This window comes from Delphinus delphis, chromosome 9 (genome assembly GCF_949987515.2).
Source record: "Delphinus delphis chromosome 9, mDelDel1.2, whole genome shotgun sequence".
Taxonomy (NCBI): domain Eukaryota; kingdom Metazoa; phylum Chordata; class Mammalia; order Artiodactyla; family Delphinidae; genus Delphinus; species Delphinus delphis.
This window is the reverse complement of record NC_082691.1, coordinates 53,034,298-53,053,248: the sequence shown is the minus strand read 5'-3', so window position 1 is coordinate 53,053,248 and position 18,951 is coordinate 53,034,298. Positions and strand designations below refer to the sequence as shown.

Here is an 18,951-nt window from a genome sequence, read left to right as displayed (position 1 = left end):
CAAAGATAAAGGGAAACCACAATCACAGCAAAACACTAGGAATGAAGAGGAGGAAACCAAGACAATGAGAGTGGATAATGCTTACTTTGACAGAAACAGAATCCTCCTGTATCAGGAGTCAGGGGGCCAGGGTTTGAATCCTATGACCACACTTCTGTGTATTATTATAGTTTCCTCAATTGTCAAATGAAGGGTTGGATTTAGATGCTTTTGAAGATGACACTCACTTTGAAATTCTATGAGGACTGTTTGAATTGTGCGTGATGATTCAGTCACCCTGTATTAAGTTAAACAGAGATGTCTTTAATGCACTAAGGTTTTATATATATGTGTGTGTATGTGCTTGTGTATGATGTATATGAAACAAGATGAAGTTTTATTAAAAAGGGAAATATGGGTCAAAGGAGGTAAAATACATTTGAGAAAATGGCAGTCACGCTAATCATGGGTGGATGTTCTCCATAGTCCTCAGGAGTTGCCTTCATGTATGGAAAGGCAGGTTGTATGAGCAGGAGCTATTGTTGGTACCAGTCACAAGTGTACACCTTGAAAAGACACTAACAAAAACCCTCCACAGTCACAACATTTGAGGCTCAAATGTTGAGCCTACCTTGATAAATGCAGGGCCAAATTATCCCTTCCCCGAGTTCCTCTGGCTGGTGGTGGTGGAGACAGAGATACAAATTTCCTAGAAAATTTGACACCATGGTACTAGTTTTCTTTCCCTTTGTCATTTTCTTGCATGGCTTTTTTTTTTTTTTTTTTTTTTTTTAACTATAGTGACAGTCTGAAGTTACCTTGCTAATTTAGAAACATAAAATATATCATGTACAACTTACTTGTCTTTTACTTGACTTGTATAGTTATCACAGTGGTTAGTGTTTTATCTTAAGCAACTGTGATACATTGCATGAAATCTAATACTTCTAAGATGTTGCCAGTTTCTGACAAGTAGTGACTTTAAAAAGATGAGACTAATAAAAATTTTAAAAGTTACTATTTTTGTACTGAAGTGACTTCCCTAGTGTAGAAGAGACTTAGAAGGTTCTTATTTTCAGAAAAGTTTGGGAACTGCTCCCCAAACTCATTAAATACCATTTTGCATAAACAGTTTTATCATCATCATCATAGGATTCTGAATACTGAACACTTAAGATGTCACTCTACCTTTTATAGGTATGTTTGTTTTCCTGTCTTGTTTTTATGTATTTCCAAATATAGAAAAGTCTCCTTCAAATGCTGCCATAGCTGAGGTTATATGAAACAAGAGAGCAGTGAGAGCTCTCAGAGATGGCGTTTGCCAGTCCTGCCTCCATGCAGTTGGAAGGCAATTCCTGAATGAATCCTTAATTGCTTTTTTTAAGTATCTTGTAAAACTCCTGAACATGTACGTGGTGCTAGAGCCGGCCAAATGTTGTGTCATTAGCAGCTGAGCATCATCGGACGTTGAGCAGGAGGGAGCACTGGTGGGAGGGAAGCAATCTGGGACTCGTTGTGTTAGCGACCTTCCCAGAAGTGGCAGAGCTCACTTTGCTGAGTTGAACTTGGGTTCCCGCCTGGGCCACCATGGATCACAGGCCGCATGAAGGAATTCAAGGCTTCGTCCAGGCCTAGGGACAGCTGGCTCAGTTCTGTCCTGGGGAGGTAGAAGTGAAGGTGATGTGACTGCCTGAAGGTGAACTAATTCTGTGAGAAACATGGTGCTCTGGGGCTGTGCACTTTCCACTGAGTTATGCTCTCATTTGTCATTTTTATAGCTTTGACTTTGTTATTCAGTCAAATGAAGTGGTATTATGTTTGAAATTTCAAGTCAGGGGATATTCAAGGGTAGGAATTAACCCCAACCAAGATTCATATTCATTCTTTAGTCTTCACTTCTCTTCCTTCTTTGCTCATAATCTGTTTACAGTATCTCTAGACCTGCTGATTGTATCTGTTTATCAAAGCACTGGTTCTGAGGCAGTATGTATTGCAGACATTTTACATAAAACTTTACTCTTTCACAGATATTAGAAATTTTTGTGGGATTGAAAAGGTCTTATTACCATGACCTTAACATTTTATTCATGTTGCAAATATGAGCTCACAGTTTGGGGGTTTTTGAAATGCAGGAGAAAATCCGCACACATCAAATACCATCAAATTTTCAGAATAAAGGATTCTGTCTTCTAGCCCAAGAGTTTATATTTTTCAGTGGAATCTATCTCACTGGCTGTGTGCATGTGTGTGAGAGAGAGAGAGAGAGACACACACACAGAGACAGAGACAGACAGAAGTAGATACTAGGTAAATGAAATGATTGATTGAATGGTTGTTTCTATTGATTTGCTTGTGGAACAGTGAGTAAATTGCAGTGTAACTGAGTGCATAAACAGACACACACACTCACTCCGTAAGTATGTTACCCATTCCTATATAACAAAACCATAACATAGCAGTGATTTTTAAACTTTAGAATACGGAAGGATTGAATAGAAAGCTTTGTGGAAATACAGCATATAAGTTTCATGGGAACAAAAGTGTTGTCTGTGTTTCTCCTGTGCTTAGTGATTGGCACATGGGAGATATTAAGTATTTGTTGAATGATTCTTGGGCCCCACCCCCATCGATTTGGCTCTGGTAGGTTTGGGATAGGACGTGATGCATTGGCATTGATATCAGGCGCCTCAGTTGACTTTGATGTGGGTGGTTGAAGGACCACACTTTGAGAAGCACCTCGTGGCGGGCCTGTGGCTGTGGCTGTGAGGTGGAGGGGGTGGAACCTCCTGTGTCTGCAAAATTGCCCTGCTCTGTGGAGGAGCCTGATAGTGACTGACTGGTGTCTCTCAAGGTCAGGCCCTTAGGCACTGGGACTTGCAGCCATGGCAAGGAATATATTTTCTGATTTTCAACTTATCTTATTTTTGTAAAAGAATATGGGCTTCCCTGGTGGCGCAGTGGTTGAGAATCTGCCTGCTAATGCAGGGGACACGGGTTCGAGCCCTGGTCCGGGAAGATCCCACATGCCGCAGAGCAACTAGGCCCGTGAGCCACAACTACTGAGCCTGGGCGTCTGGGGCCTGTGCTCCACAACAAGAGAGGCCGCAACAGTGAGAGGCCCACACACCGTGATGAAAGTGGCCCCCGCTCACCACAACTAGAGAAAGCCCTCGCACAGAAATGAAGACCCAACACAGCCAAAAATAAATAAATTAATTAATTAAAAAAAAAAAAGTAACAAATGTTCAAGTACAATTGGTGTCTTTAAAAAGAAAAAGAATACAGTAATAGCTATTCACATAGTTTCATGTAAGGAGAGGTTGTTTAAGTCTAGTCAAACAGAGATAACTATTATGATACAAATGTTTATTCTTCTTCACCAGAAGACATAAGGGGCTTGGTGCCAAACCACATTATCTTTTTTTTTAATTATTGCGTACTTTGTAGTATTCTTACTGACTGTACATGTAACCCACTGTAACAAAGTGTAAAATAGTTCAAATAAAGTAAATTGCCTAACAGCTTTTCAGCCTAGTTTTTACAGCCAGACAAAAAACAACTCTTGTGTTGTCAAGTCTTCCAGGAACCCTCGGCTCCTAAATGGTCTCTTTCCTGCCTAAAGACAGTCCATGGAGCATAACTACCACTATCGCCAGCCCTGTTGCTTGGCAAGATGTGTTTCTGCTGAAGTTATTAGTGAGATGTTTACACTTGAGAAGAACCACATCTCGCATTCATGTACTGCCTACATATGTGTGGATCTTTCCACTGGCAAATCGGAACAAGATTAGCTAGAGCACGGAAAGGCAGCTGGTGGCTCATTTACAGGTTCAACTGGGAGTAATTGGAGACAAAACTAGGAATCTTTGCAACGAGTAAATTAATCTTAATGCGGGGAAGTAACCATTTAGACGAGAAATGGTTTCAACATTTTTTTTTTTTTTTTTTTTTGCGGTACGTGGGCCTCTCACTGTTGTGGCCTCTCCGGTTGCGGAGCACAGGCTCCGGACGCGCAGGCTCAGCGGCCATGGCTCACGGGCCCAGCCTCTCCGCGGCATGTGGGATCTTCCCGGACCGGGGCACAAACCCGTGTCCCCTGCATCGGCAGGCGGACTCTCAACCACTGCGCCACCAGGGAAACCCCCAGTTTCAACATTTTTGATTAATGTGTGACATGAGTGCAAATTAGAGGCTGACACAGGGCGTGTCACGTTCCAGAACAGGAAAATAGACCCTTATAATGCAAGGATTTGCACCAATACCTTCATGAAGAGGAATTAGTGGTGAAGGATCACACTGTAGTTATAATGATTCATTATTGTAGCTGCACATTAATTGTGTAAACATCAGTGTACCTTTTATAGTGTTATTTCAGTTCTCTTTAGCCAATCCACTCTAATAAAGAACTTTTCCAGGTATCTCTTTTATTATAAAAGGAATATATCTTTATCATAAACAATTCAAATGATATAGAAAGGTACTCATACAAAATTAAATTGTTTCTATATCCCTCCCCTCATCTATAACCATAGTTTGATGAACAGATTCTTCCTTTTTTTTTTTCTTTCTATTCAGAGTCAATTCTTGGCTGATTAATTGAATATTAATAATTAAATGAATAATAATTGAATATTAACAGTGGGAAGAGTAACCATGCATTTGTGAAGAATTTAAAATTGCTTTGAACCGGGTAAACTCTATTAGGTTGAACCACTCGAAATTTCTGTGTTAGTTAGGTCAAAGATGTCAAATATTGGCAGTTTCACGTGGTTAATTAAGCTATACTGTTAGAGGAACCTGTTCTCAGAGTGATTTAGCAAGCTGTCAGTGTGGTCCTATGAGGCTGCAACATGGAAATAGCCCCCAGCTGACTGCTCTTTGCCAGTAGTCAAGTGGTGGATGCACAGGGAGTGATGGCAGAGCGGCTGGCTGAGGCTGTAATTCCAATACCACTTTTCAGGTCTGTGATGGGGAAATTAGGAGGGGAGCAGAGCAGGGGGGATATGCAGTGGGACTGAAGTTCTGTCCATCCTCAAATAGAAAACCTCAGCTACGGAGCAGGTAAAAACAGTAGACTTTGTGGTGGATAGAAAACAAGTTATGTGATATGTATAAAGTATTCCTGACCTTTTGTATTATCTTTCCACATTTGGATAGCATGTGGTGAACAAAAAACATGTCTCTAAATCCTTCATGTGATTTTAGCTAAGTTAAGTTTATTCGACATCACATGTGTTTTAACCTTGTGTTTTGGATTAGCTGTGACCTCTTTCCCCATAACAAAGAGTTGACTCTTTTGTATGTATGTATGTAAAAGTATAAAAAGTAAAAATGGAGTCAAAAGATACAATTCCATTTTTTAACCTGATTCTCTTACCTTTTCATTTATTAGTTTATGGTTGTGTGTGTGTGTGTGTGTGTGTGTGTGTGTGTGTGTGTGTTTATCAGGTCAGATCTCATTTAGGGGAAGGTCCAGAACTGTGTAGAACTACAGCATTTCTCCTAGTATGTAGCCACAGTGGGCAACATACCTTCTGGAACCATGCATAAGTTAACCTGGAGCTTCGTATTAGTTTTCAGGGCAGGCACGAGTGCCTTTCTCTGTCTAGATCACCTCCTCATCACAGACACAGTTAAACAAGCACTTTTGTCTTTCTCTGTGTATTTTGTTGTTGTTGTTCACCCTTGTATTTCCCATTCAGAATATTTTCACTATGAAAATATTCAGAATCCACTAGCAAGTAAGTGAGAAGTAGAACTTATTGAAATAAGGAAAAAGATACATTTGGAGTTTGGTATTAACATATACACACTACTATATATTATATTGATAGATAAACAACAAGGACCTACTGTATAGCACAGGAAGCTATACTCAATATCTTGTAATAACTTATAATGGAAAAGAATATGAAAAAGAATGTATAACACACACATATATGTATAACTGAATCACTTCACTGTACACTTGAAACTAACACAACATCGTAAATTAACTATACTTCAATTTAAAAAAGAAAGTATACTATTATTTCTAGTATAAAGTGAATTTCAGCAGCCTTAGATCTATCTAGCTGTGGACTTCAAGGAAAGGTTTATGTCTGTTGTGGTTGTAGCTTGAAATACAGTTGGCTTCTTGGGTTTAATAGGTAGTAATCTTTGTCTTCTAGAAAAATCAAGTAGCAGCCCCTCAGCAGCCCCTTTTACCCCACTGAAAAAGAAAACATAAAAATGATGAGAGGAAAACGTGAATGCACTAGTTCTTCCCAGAGGCTAAAGGGAGAGTGAGCAAGGATGGGTTGTGATTACTTGTGATCTCTCCTTTCCTGGTAGTAGGATGTCAAATAATGACCTACAAGACTGTTGGAAATAGTAAAGAAGGGTTTTATTTTAATCATGATGAGATTAGCATTTAGAAGAAATTTAACTCTTCCACCTCAGAGTGGAAACCTGGGATGTTTATTCTGAAAGTGGGAGATCAGGGTTTCTATATGCCTTCAGACAGTGGGTGTCTGAATCCTGCTACTGCACTAAGGGAGGACTCCCTTTGTCCGCCTGTCCTACCGGGACTTTGTCAAAGGCAGTTATCTTTATGAGCAAGTGTTTTTCTGTTTCTGTATTTCGACATCACAGCCCCAGAATTATTGTTAGCATTTTTACCCTCACCCTTAATTACAATTCTTTTATGTCGTGTACGTTTGTACCTTTTCAAGCCTCACTGGTGAAATGAATTTAAAATGTTTGCCATATGTTTGCTTAAAACTTGTGGGGAAACGAAGCGTGCTAGAATTACTAACGCCAGTGTTACAGGATTTGTTTTGTATGTAAACGATGAGAAAATAACGTGGTATATTTGAGATATTATTAGGATGACATGGAGTAGTATTTTGACAGTTCTTGTCTTGAAAAGGGAGACATACTGGCTCTAGGACTTGTAGGTGTTAATCGCTGGACCGACTTGGCAGCCCAGGAGACTCACTTGCCTTGGTAACAGCAGGAGTGATAGTATCTCGCACCTGGCTTGGAGCAGCGGCTGTTGCCTTGGCAGCCTCCAAGTTAGTCAGGTCTGTCACCTACCCTCATGTTGGTAGATATTGTGGTTGGTTTTCTGTCCTTCAATGTCATTTTTCTGCCATCAGCTTTGAAATTAGTGGCTTTAGCCTTTTCCAAATACAAATTTGTTATGTTAATCTCAAAAGAAAAAGCGCTTATTTTCAAATACAGTTCTTGGTAGTTATTTGACTGATAGTGTGGTTTTAGCAGTGTATGTAAATATAGTTAGAAATCTAAAATCTGTAATAATTGAGAGTTAATAGAACGAAATGTGGAGGCTTTGAGTCTTCATGTAGAAATGGTCAAAAATGTAATGTAGGGCTTCCCTGGTGGCGCAGTGGTTGGGAGTCCGCCTGCCGATGCAGGGGACATGGGTTCGTGACCCGGTCTGGGAAGATCCCACATGCTGCGGAGCGGCTGGGCCCGTGAGCCATGACCACTGAGCCTGCGCGTCCGGAGCCTGTGCTCCGCAACGGGAGAGGCCACAACAGCGAGAGGCCCACGTACCACACACACACACACACAAAAAATGTGATGTAAAAAATGACATGACTTTTTTGCTATAATATTGGTCATCATCAGGAAGATGTATTTTTTCCCCTGGATAAATAATGGCAGAGAATTGATTTTACTGAAATTGTAGGGAAAACACAATGGGAAATGATGGATGTGAAGATGTTACTTTGAGAAACAGTTTAGGTCTAAATGGTAAGAGAGGAAAGGCGGCAATGGGAGAAAAGTAAAAAAAAAAAAAAAAAAAAAAAGCAACAACAAACGATTCTCTGGGGATGGGATATTCAATGAATTGTAAGCTTCAGTACCTTTTTGGAGTTGTTGCTGATAAGTATCATCACTGAATTTGACAAACTGAAGGGATAACTTGAAAAATGAAATCAGACAGGATTACAAAAGATACTATATCTTTCCAAAACTTGCCTCACAAAGCTAGGTTCCTTTCATAAACATAATATTCATTAGGTCCTTTATTCATTTCATTTATGCATATTCGTGCACAGGCTAGGTGTGAAGTACTGTACCTGACCATCACTTCCAAATACCCTGTTGTGGTTTGCAATCTTGATCTTTGAGGATGAGTGTGCCTCAGAAGACTAGCGTAGGTCCAAGTGTCCCTTTTAAAACTTGAGCACATGTGCAGTTGGTTCCCCAACGGATTAATGATTAATGCCTGGGGATTAGCTATGTAATAAAGCTTTACTTGTTTGAGGCTGACGGTTGAATAATGAAAATATTAAATATTTGAATAATTAAAAGAAGGAAGATTGTAAATTATTGGAATTAACGGTACTAAACGCTATCGTACGTCTATGTAGTGGTTGTTTCTTCGAAGTTTGTGTGCTGTGATTTTATTGTTATTGTTATTTTTAGTAATTATTTTCTCATGAGTGCTAATTTACAAAGCTCAGATAAAATAAATTTGTAGATATTTTTACTATAAGGTTTTTAGTGTGTAAAACTAACTTGCCCACGGCAGATATATGTGAGGCGGAAGAGAGGGCCTCCCCATGATAGTTAGCTTAGACCTCTCTGGCTTTGGACGACACGCTGATGCTGCTGATTCAGTTTCAGAGGAAACACACTTCTTGTTGTCTTCTGGTGTTGGAACCAGCCACACCAAGTATTCTCAGTCTGAATGGCCTTCTCTGGATCAATTAAGTGTTTGTTGAAGTTCATCTTTGGATTAAAGATATATTATATTGTCCTGAAATAGGTTTACCTGGTGAAGACAGTGGAAATTCATAGCAATAATAACTCTAAAAACAGGAGCTCACATTAATTGGGGTCATATGAGAATGTAACAGTCTACAGGCTTTGTCTCTGCCTTCTCTGGGGACTGCCCAGTATAGCCTCTTTACATGATTATTCCATATCTAAAATACCATTTTATTTCAGTAAAATATTAAACAATCTAAACTTGCTTTTTCTTTGAGTATGTTAAAACATAGCTATATCTTTTTACTTTTTAAAATAGACTTAAGTTTTTAGAGCAGTTTTAAGGTTCACAGCAAAATGGAGTGGAAAGTACAGAGAGTTTTCATATACTCCCTTCCCTACCCTCCACCCCAATCCTCCTCTACTATCAACATGTGTCATCAGAGTGGTACATCTGTTACAAGCGATGATCCTACCTTGACACGTGATTATCACCCAAAGTCCAGAGTTTACAGCAGGGTTCATGCTTTGTGTTATAAATCTCTTTTTAAAGAGGTGGTCTTGCAGTATTATTATCAAGAGTTCGAGGTTTGTCCAGGGCCACCTGTGCTTTTAACTAGGTTCTCAATAAATATTTGATGAATAAATGAGCAGTTACAAGTTCCTGACAGAACACACACACAAAAATGTGTTTTGTGTTTCTTTTTTCTCTTCAGGTTGTATACCAAAAACCAAAATCGAAGACACGGTGCTACTAAAATAATTAACAATGATAGAGGAAGCTTCTGTTCTTTGAGTATTCTACCTGAATGGCCATTGGTGTAGGCCAAAAGAAAAAAAATATAAAAAGATATATCATATGAACACTAATCAGAGTCAAGCTGGAGTGGCTGTGTTAATATCAGACAAAACACTTCAGAGTAAAGAAAATTACCAGGGACAAAGAGATGCATTATTATCTTGGTAAAAGGGGCCAATTCACAAAGAAAACATAACAATCTTAAATGTATATATAGTAAACTACAGAGCTTCAAAGCACACAAAGCAAAAACTGGCAGAACTCAAATAAGAAATTGACAGATTGCCAGTTGCAGTTGGGGGTGTCAACGTCCCTCTCTCAGTCATTGATAGAACCACTATTCAGAAAAATCAGCAAATACATACTGTAGAAGAATTCAATGATACCAGCAACCAACAGGCTCTAATCGACACTTATAGAACTCTCCATCCAATATCAACAGAATATATCTTTCATACATATGGAGATAAACCATATGCTAGGTAACTAAACAAACCCAAATTTAAAACAATTGAAATCAAACCAAGTATGTTCTCTGACCATAATGGAATCTAACTAAAGATTAATAACAAATAACAGGTGAATTAATTTGAGGTAACTTAATCTAAATGAAAACCTTGTTCCTCTGCCCTTGATTCTGAATTGTTATTGGCTTGGAAAATAGGTATATTTCATCTGATGATGTACCAAAATGATAATGAAACAAATCAGTTGCTTGTTACCCATGATAAATTGTCTCTATGTCCACTTTATTTTACAGCTTCTCTGTTAAAAGGACTGAAACATGCTAACATAGTGCTGCTTCATGACATCATCCACACCAAGGAGACGCTGACACTTGTGTTTGAATATGTGGTAAGTAAAATGAGAATTCAGGTTTTATAAATATGAATAAAATTCTTATAGTATTATCATAGAGTTTTGTCTTAGTTAGCTATACTGAAGTGAGTATTTTATCTGAGTACACGAGACTTGTAATTTTGCATCATTTTGAATGATAATGTATCTTAAAGAAAAATCCAGAAAAAATGTTCAGTTGAATTTTCATCAGGTATATTGTCTATAACCTATGTGTTACTAGTATACACTGTAATTTTTAGGTTTATCAAATAGGATTAAACAACATGATGGTGATCACTCCATCAAGGAAGTTCACAGACAACAAAAATTTTTTTTCTTTGGATTTATAACTTGGTTTCTCAAAAGCATCCTTATTTGGATGATTTTTGGGGAGAAAAGCCTGATACTTACAATTTAGACTGCATAGTTTTTCCCCTCCGTTAGTATTTCAGCTATTAATTAAAACTTCCAATTTGCGTAGCACACAATGTAATGATCTTATTGTGTTGAGACTTAGACTTGAACTCATAATTAATCTTTCTCCGGTTTCTCTTAGAAAAACATATGGTATTTGTGTAGCACCACTTCAGCATTTAACTGTGGAACCATGAAATGTAACCATGATAATTAACATCCCAATTTTCACAGATGGATCTGAGAACATGTAATTTACAAGATACAAATGACATTGGTAGAGACCTTTATTGAGAAGAATAGCTGTTGGTATTGTGAATGTATTAAGATCCCATTTTGTAATTACCACCCTACTTTTTAAAACACTTGAAATAGTGTCCATTTTTCCTTAAAAATATATAATAGAATGAATATTTACAACATTTTTATCTTGCTAATGTCTGCCTATGTCTGTTTGTCATTTGAAAATTGTTGTCTTATGAAGAAGCCATTCATCTTGTCTATTTACATATAAATGATAGATACATTTGAATAATATGGTAATGTGGCCACAAGGACAGCTAGAGCCAAGCAGTTGCATATATTACATGCTACCAAGAATGGATGCAGATTCACACATCAATGCAAATATAATTTCTTTTGTTTAACTGATGATATGGGGGTCAATAATGTATTCAGCTGATTTAGAATTGGAATTTTTGTTTCGTATTTTGTAGTATGTCTAGTTGCAATATTTCAGTTAAATCCAGATTTCTCTTAGTATACTTGACTAACTTTTCCACAAAACATGACAAAAGAGATTTCAAAAATATACTTGTTCCCTCCCTCGAAACTGGTTAATTAAATTGAGAGGAAGAAAAATTAGTTTGGCCCCTAAAATCAGTAACATTGATAGAGAAATGAACAAAAGTAATGTGAAAATGTGTCTTTCAAATCTTAAAAGAAAATTAAATATATTTATGAAGCTAAAAATGTGCATATCAGAGCAGATGTCATTTGATCATTTTATATTCTGTGGAAGTTACCACATAAAAGGAAAGAAATTCACTGTCCTGCAGTATTTGTCAACTGATTAAGACTGACTTTTAAAATTATTCTTCTTTGTGTGAGTGAAATTCCCCTTGGTCCCAATTCTTCTGGAGACATCCCAGGTCCTCTTCAATAAACCACAAAATAGGGTGCATATATGCAGTACTCTGTGGGCATTTCATGCCTAACTTCTCTGGGGGAGCTAAACAGGTAGTTTAACCTGTTCTCTTTTAGAGAATGAGGCACACTGGTGTCATTCATGACTTATGATTGCCCTGCCTTGCCTCTTCTTCCTTTCTCCACTCCACCTTTATTTCTTTACTTTTCCAGTATTTCTTTGCCTTTCTCATCCCCGCCTTTGTCTTTTTCTATTTACTTCATCTCCTATCCTTTTGCTCTCTCTAGTGAAGTGCTTTTTGTTGCTACCACTTGTTTGTTTGGCTTTTTTTTTTTTTTTTTTTTGCAGTACGTGGGCCTCTCACTGCTGTGGCCTCTCCCGTTGCAGAGCACAGGCTCCGGACGCGCAGGCTCAGCGGCCACGGTTCACAGGCCCAGCCGCTCCGCGGCATGTGGGATCTTCCCAGACCGGGGCATGAACCCGTGTCCCTTGCATCAGCAGGCGGACTCTCAACCACTGCGCCACCAGGGAAGCCCCTGTTTGGCTTATTTTAAGTAAAATGGTCCAGTGAGTCTCTGAAATCAGAGTTGGGGAGGCGGGAGCAGGGGAGCTCTATGCTGTAGAAATTCCTTTCAGAGTCTTCCCAGTTAGAGTGGGGAAGGTGTAGACTCCCTGACAGTATTAACCTGCCTCTGTGGCTATTGCCCAGTACAAAAATAACTTCCCTGAATATTTCCTAAAGTTTCTCTTTTCTTACACTGCTTTTTCATTGCTTGCCTTTTTTTCCCCCACATATGCCAATATCTCAAGGAAAATTAAGATTCTTACTTACTTTAATGGATTAATTTAATCAGATTGTTTTCCTCACAGTATCTAGCAGAAATAAATTCTACTCTTTTCTTGCATGTTTCACAGCAGTGGGAAGGTGATAGAAGTTTCAAAGCATGACATGCCATGGGAATTAGAGCAGATCTAGTGGAGGGGCACAGGGTAGGAAACAGGAGGGCACTTGTGGATTTGAGATGATGAGTGAGGGATCAGAAAGGGAGCTGAAATAATGTTTAAGACAAGTATGACCACAGTACTAAAAACCAACAACTAAAATGTATTGAGTTTTATGCTGGGCACTGTGCTGGGGGTTTTGCATTCATTTTCACTTTTGATGTTCTCAACAGTCTTATGGATCTGTGACTGTCACCACCCTACAAAGGAGAAACCTAAGGATTTGGGAGATGAAGTGCTTTTTAGGGTCTTGTGGCATGAAAGATAGACTCAGATTCATCTTACTTTGAATCCTAATTGCAATATTGTGTCTCCTGTTTATGTTCAGCTTTACTTAGGTTGAGCTTTTGGTCAGAAGGGGGAAAGGAAACTTTCTTTTTTCTTTCCACAACCTTCCCTATTCTGCACTTAAGATGTAACTGTATTTAAATCCTAAATACAGTTAAACTGCTCTATAGGTTGAATAAGTTTTGTAGACTGGTTGAAAACCCAGCCACTTAAAATTTTATTTTAATTATGAAATGTTTTAAGTTTCCATAAAGGAAACTTGTAAGTTAGAGTGTTGCCCCATTTATTTCACTGGGATCTACTTAAATACACATACACACACACACACACACACACACAAACACACACAGAATCTTGTTATTTAGCAAGCCCTAAAATCAGTATCAAACATTTTAATCTACAGTTTCCCAAACTTAATGATGTTATTGCCATATTTAAAAATTGTTAACGTCAAAGTTATTTTCTAAAAAATGTTGATTTTGTAGTTCCATGTAATTAACAGCATATTTTTTGAGGGAGGGGACTGAGTATGTTAAACAGTATAGGAAAATTCATACCTCATACTCATGAAAACCCTAGATATGCAGGAAAAGTAACATAATTTAAGATACATTAGGTACTATTGAATTTTTCCTTTGGACGTTAGAATTAATTAAGTATTCAAGCATTTTTTGAGGTACCTATGTAATTTGGGTTCCACAATGTAAGAGATTCTTATTTATGATAGTGTATACACTGTGTAAATATATTTCTGTTTTTTTGCTTTAAAAGAGAACTCTGAGCCTGGCTGCTTTATATTATTGCCATGAATGACATTTTAGATTACATAAAAGCCTTCTGAGGGCCAGAATAATGAAATAAGTGATGAGAAGTTATTGATGTGAAAGAATATTCGAGGAAATGACTTTGGAGGTCACTATTAAAGTGATTCAGTGTATAATAGGATATTGTTTGTGTAGGCTATCTCTTAAGTACTGGGTAAAACTCCTGAAACATCTGAAATGTAGTTTCTTACACACTTTCAAAATGTGTAGATATAGTGGTCTGCAAGCTGCAAGGCTGACACACACTGGGAAATGTGCCCCCAAGCTGCTCATGGCTCATTGGTGTAACCTTCGGGCCCTCGTGATGGGTGCTCTTTTGGGTACTTCCTTTCTCCAGTTGTTGTCAAATGTGAAGGAGTATCTTTATCCAAGCAGTGGCTCTATTAGCTTGAAAAGGTATGTGGTTTCATAATGGTCTAAAATATTATTATAGTCATCGTTTTTTCCTGCCTGGGTTTGAGACATGGAAGAGAAATATAAAAAATGTGAAAATGCTAGCAAAATTTTTTTCTACTTAAACAAAAAGTTAAGCAATTTAGTTTTTATTTTTTGCCAAAGACTAATAAGTGCCACATTACCCTGCTTAACACCATGCTGAAATATCTAAAACAGATTCTGTAAGTGGAAATAAGAATATTAATAGTAAACATGATTATGTAAATATATATTACATTAGTTAAAGTGCATAACCATTCTGTTCTGTTTTAAATGGCATGAGAGCAAAGTGTGTATAGCAGCATTTTTCATTACATATTTAATAATACATTACATTTTTCATTACATATTTAAATATGTAATTACATATTTAATAACATATAAATATAAGAAGAAAAGCAACAAACTTATAACTGATCATGATTATTTGGAGCAATAATTTTATTTCTTCTACTGTGAAATATTCCAAGCTAATGTGCACCGTTATGTAATACAAAAATCTATATTCCACATGAAAAAAAACTGTGTCACCAAAAGTCATATGAAGGGATTTATGAATCACCAAAAATCACATAAGGTATTTTTCTTCTTTTTTTTCACATAATATGTTTTTATAGTGTTTTACATTCTACAGAGCACTCTCTCATAAATGCTATTCCATTAGATTCCATCTTTAGCCCTATGAAGTACATAAGGCAAGTGTTTTTGTTATCCAGTTTTTTTATACTCGATGAGGAAAAAGAATGCTTAGAGAAATTAAGATTTACTAAATCATTTGGTTAAGTTAAAAAGGTAAAGATAAGACTTTAGCCCAAGTCTGCTGTGCCTAAAATTCCTCATTACTCCATTTCACTCTGCAGCCTGCTGGTGTTAACCATCTTCATAGTTCTATTTGATGGCCTGAGGTATGTGTGATGCTGGATATGGGACTGGCAGCTGAAAGTTATGTTCTGTCTTTTCACCGTGCCACACAATTTACCTAATTATTTGGTTTCTATGCCTCATACATTTTGATTTCTAAATCTACAAAGAATGCTTTAATTTGCATGATTTTATACCACATCTGTTCTCAAAAACTGTAGCTCTCCATCAGTATTCTGGTTTCCAGATTAAAGTATCCTGAGGCAATTGAAAAGTTTTCTGCTTTCCTATGAGATATGATATATGTGCACACGTGCATGCACGTACAACTTTAAATGACAGTGATCAGGGAAGGCCTCGCTGAGAAGGTGTTTAGGTAACAATCTGAGGGAGGTGTAGCAGGAAGACATATATTCAAGGCAAGAACATTCCAGATAGAAGACTTATGTGAGGAGCAGCGGGGCTTCTGTGCTGGAATGGAGCAGGCAAGGAGGACAGGAGGAGGAGACAAAATCCAAGACACAATGGGGTCCAGATTGTGTCGGGCCTTGTAAAGTTTTATTTTGATGAACTTTTCTTTTGCTCAGAATGAGATGGGAAACCACTAAAGGATGCTGAACAGAGAAATGATCTGATCTGGCTTATATTTTAATTGAATCTCTCTCGCTGCTTTCTCAAGAATAGATTGAAGATGGGCAAGTTCTGAAACAGAGACCAGTTAGGAGGCTGTCACAGCTGTCTAAGCGTGGGATGATGTCAGCAGTGGAGGTTGTGAGAAGTGGTTGGATTCTAGATGTATTTCTAAGGTTGAGCTGATAGCATTTGATGTGGCATTTGAGAAATGAAGGAGAGTCAGGGATGATCCCAAGTTGTTTTGGCTGAAACAACTGTAACAGTGGAGCTGCTGTGAGGAGAGATGAAGCAGACTGCAGGAAGATGCAACTCAGCCTTGAAGGGGTTAACTTTCACAAGGCAGTTAGACATATGGGTCTGGGATTTAGGAGAGAGGTCCAACGTAGAGATTTGGAAGTTGTCTGGGTCATAGATAATATTTAACAAGGGGATTAGATGAGATCACCAGGTGTGGTCATTGTTACCTTGGTGGCGCTAAATGAACCATGCCTTTGGATATTCACACCCTTGTGTAGTCCCTGCCCCTTAATTAAGGCTGGGCTTGTGACTTGCTCTAACCAATAAAAGAGCATGGTGGAAGGAACACTCTGCCAGTTGTGGTCCTGACAGCTTCTGTTTTGCACTCTTGAGCATCCTGATCAGCCATGTTAGAATTCCAGTTGTCCTGCTGGAGAGACCATGGGGAGAGGCCCTGGATTACATGGAGGAGAACTGAGAACCCAGAAGACAGTGTGAAGTTAGTTAGGCCTGAGACATAGGACCCCAGCCAAGCCATTTGCCCCTCCAGGCTAGTGCCAGACATGTGACTGAAGAAGGCTTCTTGGGTGGGGGTAAGGGGCAGATGCCAGTCTCACAGATGTCACATGGAGCCAAGATGGATTGTCCTCTGCTATGCCTTTTCTGAATTTTCGACCCAAGAATTGTCAGAGATAATATAACGGTGGTTGTTTCAAGCCACGAAGTTTTGGGTTAGTTTCTTGTCCAGCAATCAATAATTAAAACACTGTATGAGCAAATGGACATAGAAATGGAAGAGAGTTTCATGGACTGAACACTGGGACACTTCAACATTCAGCATAACATTAAGGCACTGTAAAGTGATGAGGAACACCAACAGAGGATACTGAGAAGGAAGTACCTGTAAGAAAGGAGATTATTTATGAAACCAGATAAAACTATTTCACCTGAGACTCTGAGCTAGATAGACTGGGGTTTCACAAGAGCAGAGGCTGCCTCTCCAATGCCTAGCAGAGTGTCTGGCACATAGTAGGTGCTTAGCCAGTAAGTTTTATATGAGTGAATGAGTGACATTTGAAGCAGGAAGGGCAAGAGACTCTTAATAGTTTTACTACTTATTGCGAACAACCTAGGGAAAGCAGAACTACTTAATTCATATTTAACCTTTTTTTCTTTATTTTTCTATTTATCTATATTCCATCTTTAGCTCCTATTTTGTAGTCTTTATTTTTTCTCTCAAAACAATTCTCTTCCAAGCAGAAGATGTAGAGCAAATCTTACTCCATAACGGGTAGAGCAGACCGCAGACAATGGGATAGTCAGAAACCACCTAGTTGTGTCAAAGGAATTAAAGTGGCTGGCTGCTCTGAAAAATGTACCAGTCAGAGTTCTCTATTTCAAGCAACAGACATCCTCTTTAGCTGAATTAATCTGAAAAGTTTATCAAGAGGTTAACGTGTGGCTGACAGACCTGCTGAGAAGACTTCAAAAATGGGCAGGAACAGTGTGAGGCTGGAGAGCCAGACCCAGAAACAATATCATGCGTGGACCTGCCCACTGCACATCCTGCTGCCCCCAGGACTGCTGGCTGCAGATATATTGTCTCTTACTTGACTGGCGTGGCTGCCCTGTGTGACTGGATGTTATTACCTCCACTGATGATGTCAAAATGGTGTCGACATTCTCCCTGCTTCTTTGGGTTGTTAGCTCCTAATGCTAAGTGAGGGTTGGTTGTGTTTGGTTAGCTGACACTAGGTCCCATGCCCATGTTTTGACTGCACAGGCCCCTGAGAAGGTGAGTGTCTGGCCTTTTGACTTTTGTAACGACGGTTTGGTCTTGCCTCCCATCAAAATTCATAAAGCAGGGGATTTTCCCAATATAGGGAATAATTTCAGATATAGGACATGCTTTCCTTAGTTCCCTGCTCTTCCCAACCCCCCCCTCCAAAAAAACCCACACTCATATAAACATCTACTACAATGAGTTCATTTATGTAGTTCCAGGTAAATTACATCTAGAATGTGAAAAGAAAACCATTGCATATAATCTTTGAGAAATCATCAAGAATGAAGGTTATATAAGGAATGCTGGTTTTTAAAAGGTGGTAGGGAACACACCTCTGAATCTGTAGACATGTAAGCTTACTGTAGAACATTAGTGAAATGCAAAAAAAGATTTTTAGACATTCAAGTCTATTCAATCCCCTTTTTTTTTTTTTTTTTTTTTTGCGGTACGCGGGCCTCTCAGTGTTGTGGCCTCTCCCATTGCGGAGCACAGGCTCTGGACGTGCACGCTCAGCGGCCATGGCTCACGGGCCCAGCCGCTCCACGGCATGTGGGATCTTCGCGGACCGGGGCACGAACCTGCGTCCCCTGCATCGGCAGGCGGACTCTCAACCACTGCGCCACCAGGGAAGCCCTAATCATTCCCTTTTAATAAGAAACAGTGTTAGTTCTTATTTCAGCAAAGGTTGCGGCAGGGACTCTCATGAGATCCTTATCAACATAAAATTGAAATGCAGTTGTTAGAAGATTATTCTTTCAGTTTATTGCTGGTTGAACAACTTCACCCAAAGCCTATTGATTAATGAATCGACACTGGGATGGAGAAAAGTCTATCGCTGTATGCTGGAGGGCATTGTCCTTGACCTTGTCCTATTTGATATTTTTATTAATGACTCAGATGAAGACATTGAGATGATGTGCTTGACCTATTTGTGTATGTGTTGTCGCTGGGAGTCATAATTAACACTTGGAGTGATGGAATC

The 18,951-nt window shown here is 38.7% G+C and overlaps 1 protein-coding gene across 4 annotated transcripts in view; it reads left to right on the top strand.

Annotated features, from left to right (window-relative positions):
- CDK14 (cyclin dependent kinase 14) overlaps nt 1-18,951 on the top strand; it is a 609,402-nt gene that overhangs the window by 271,679 nt on the left and 318,772 nt on the right. For all 4 annotated transcript variants that reach the window (XM_060020565.1, XM_060020564.1, XM_060020563.1 and 1 more), the window contains one exon: nt 10,263-10,357. In XM_060020565.1, the coding sequence (XP_059876548.1) occupies nt 10,263-10,357 (95 nt within the window). The remainder of the gene's footprint in view (nt 1-10,262; nt 10,358-18,951) is intronic.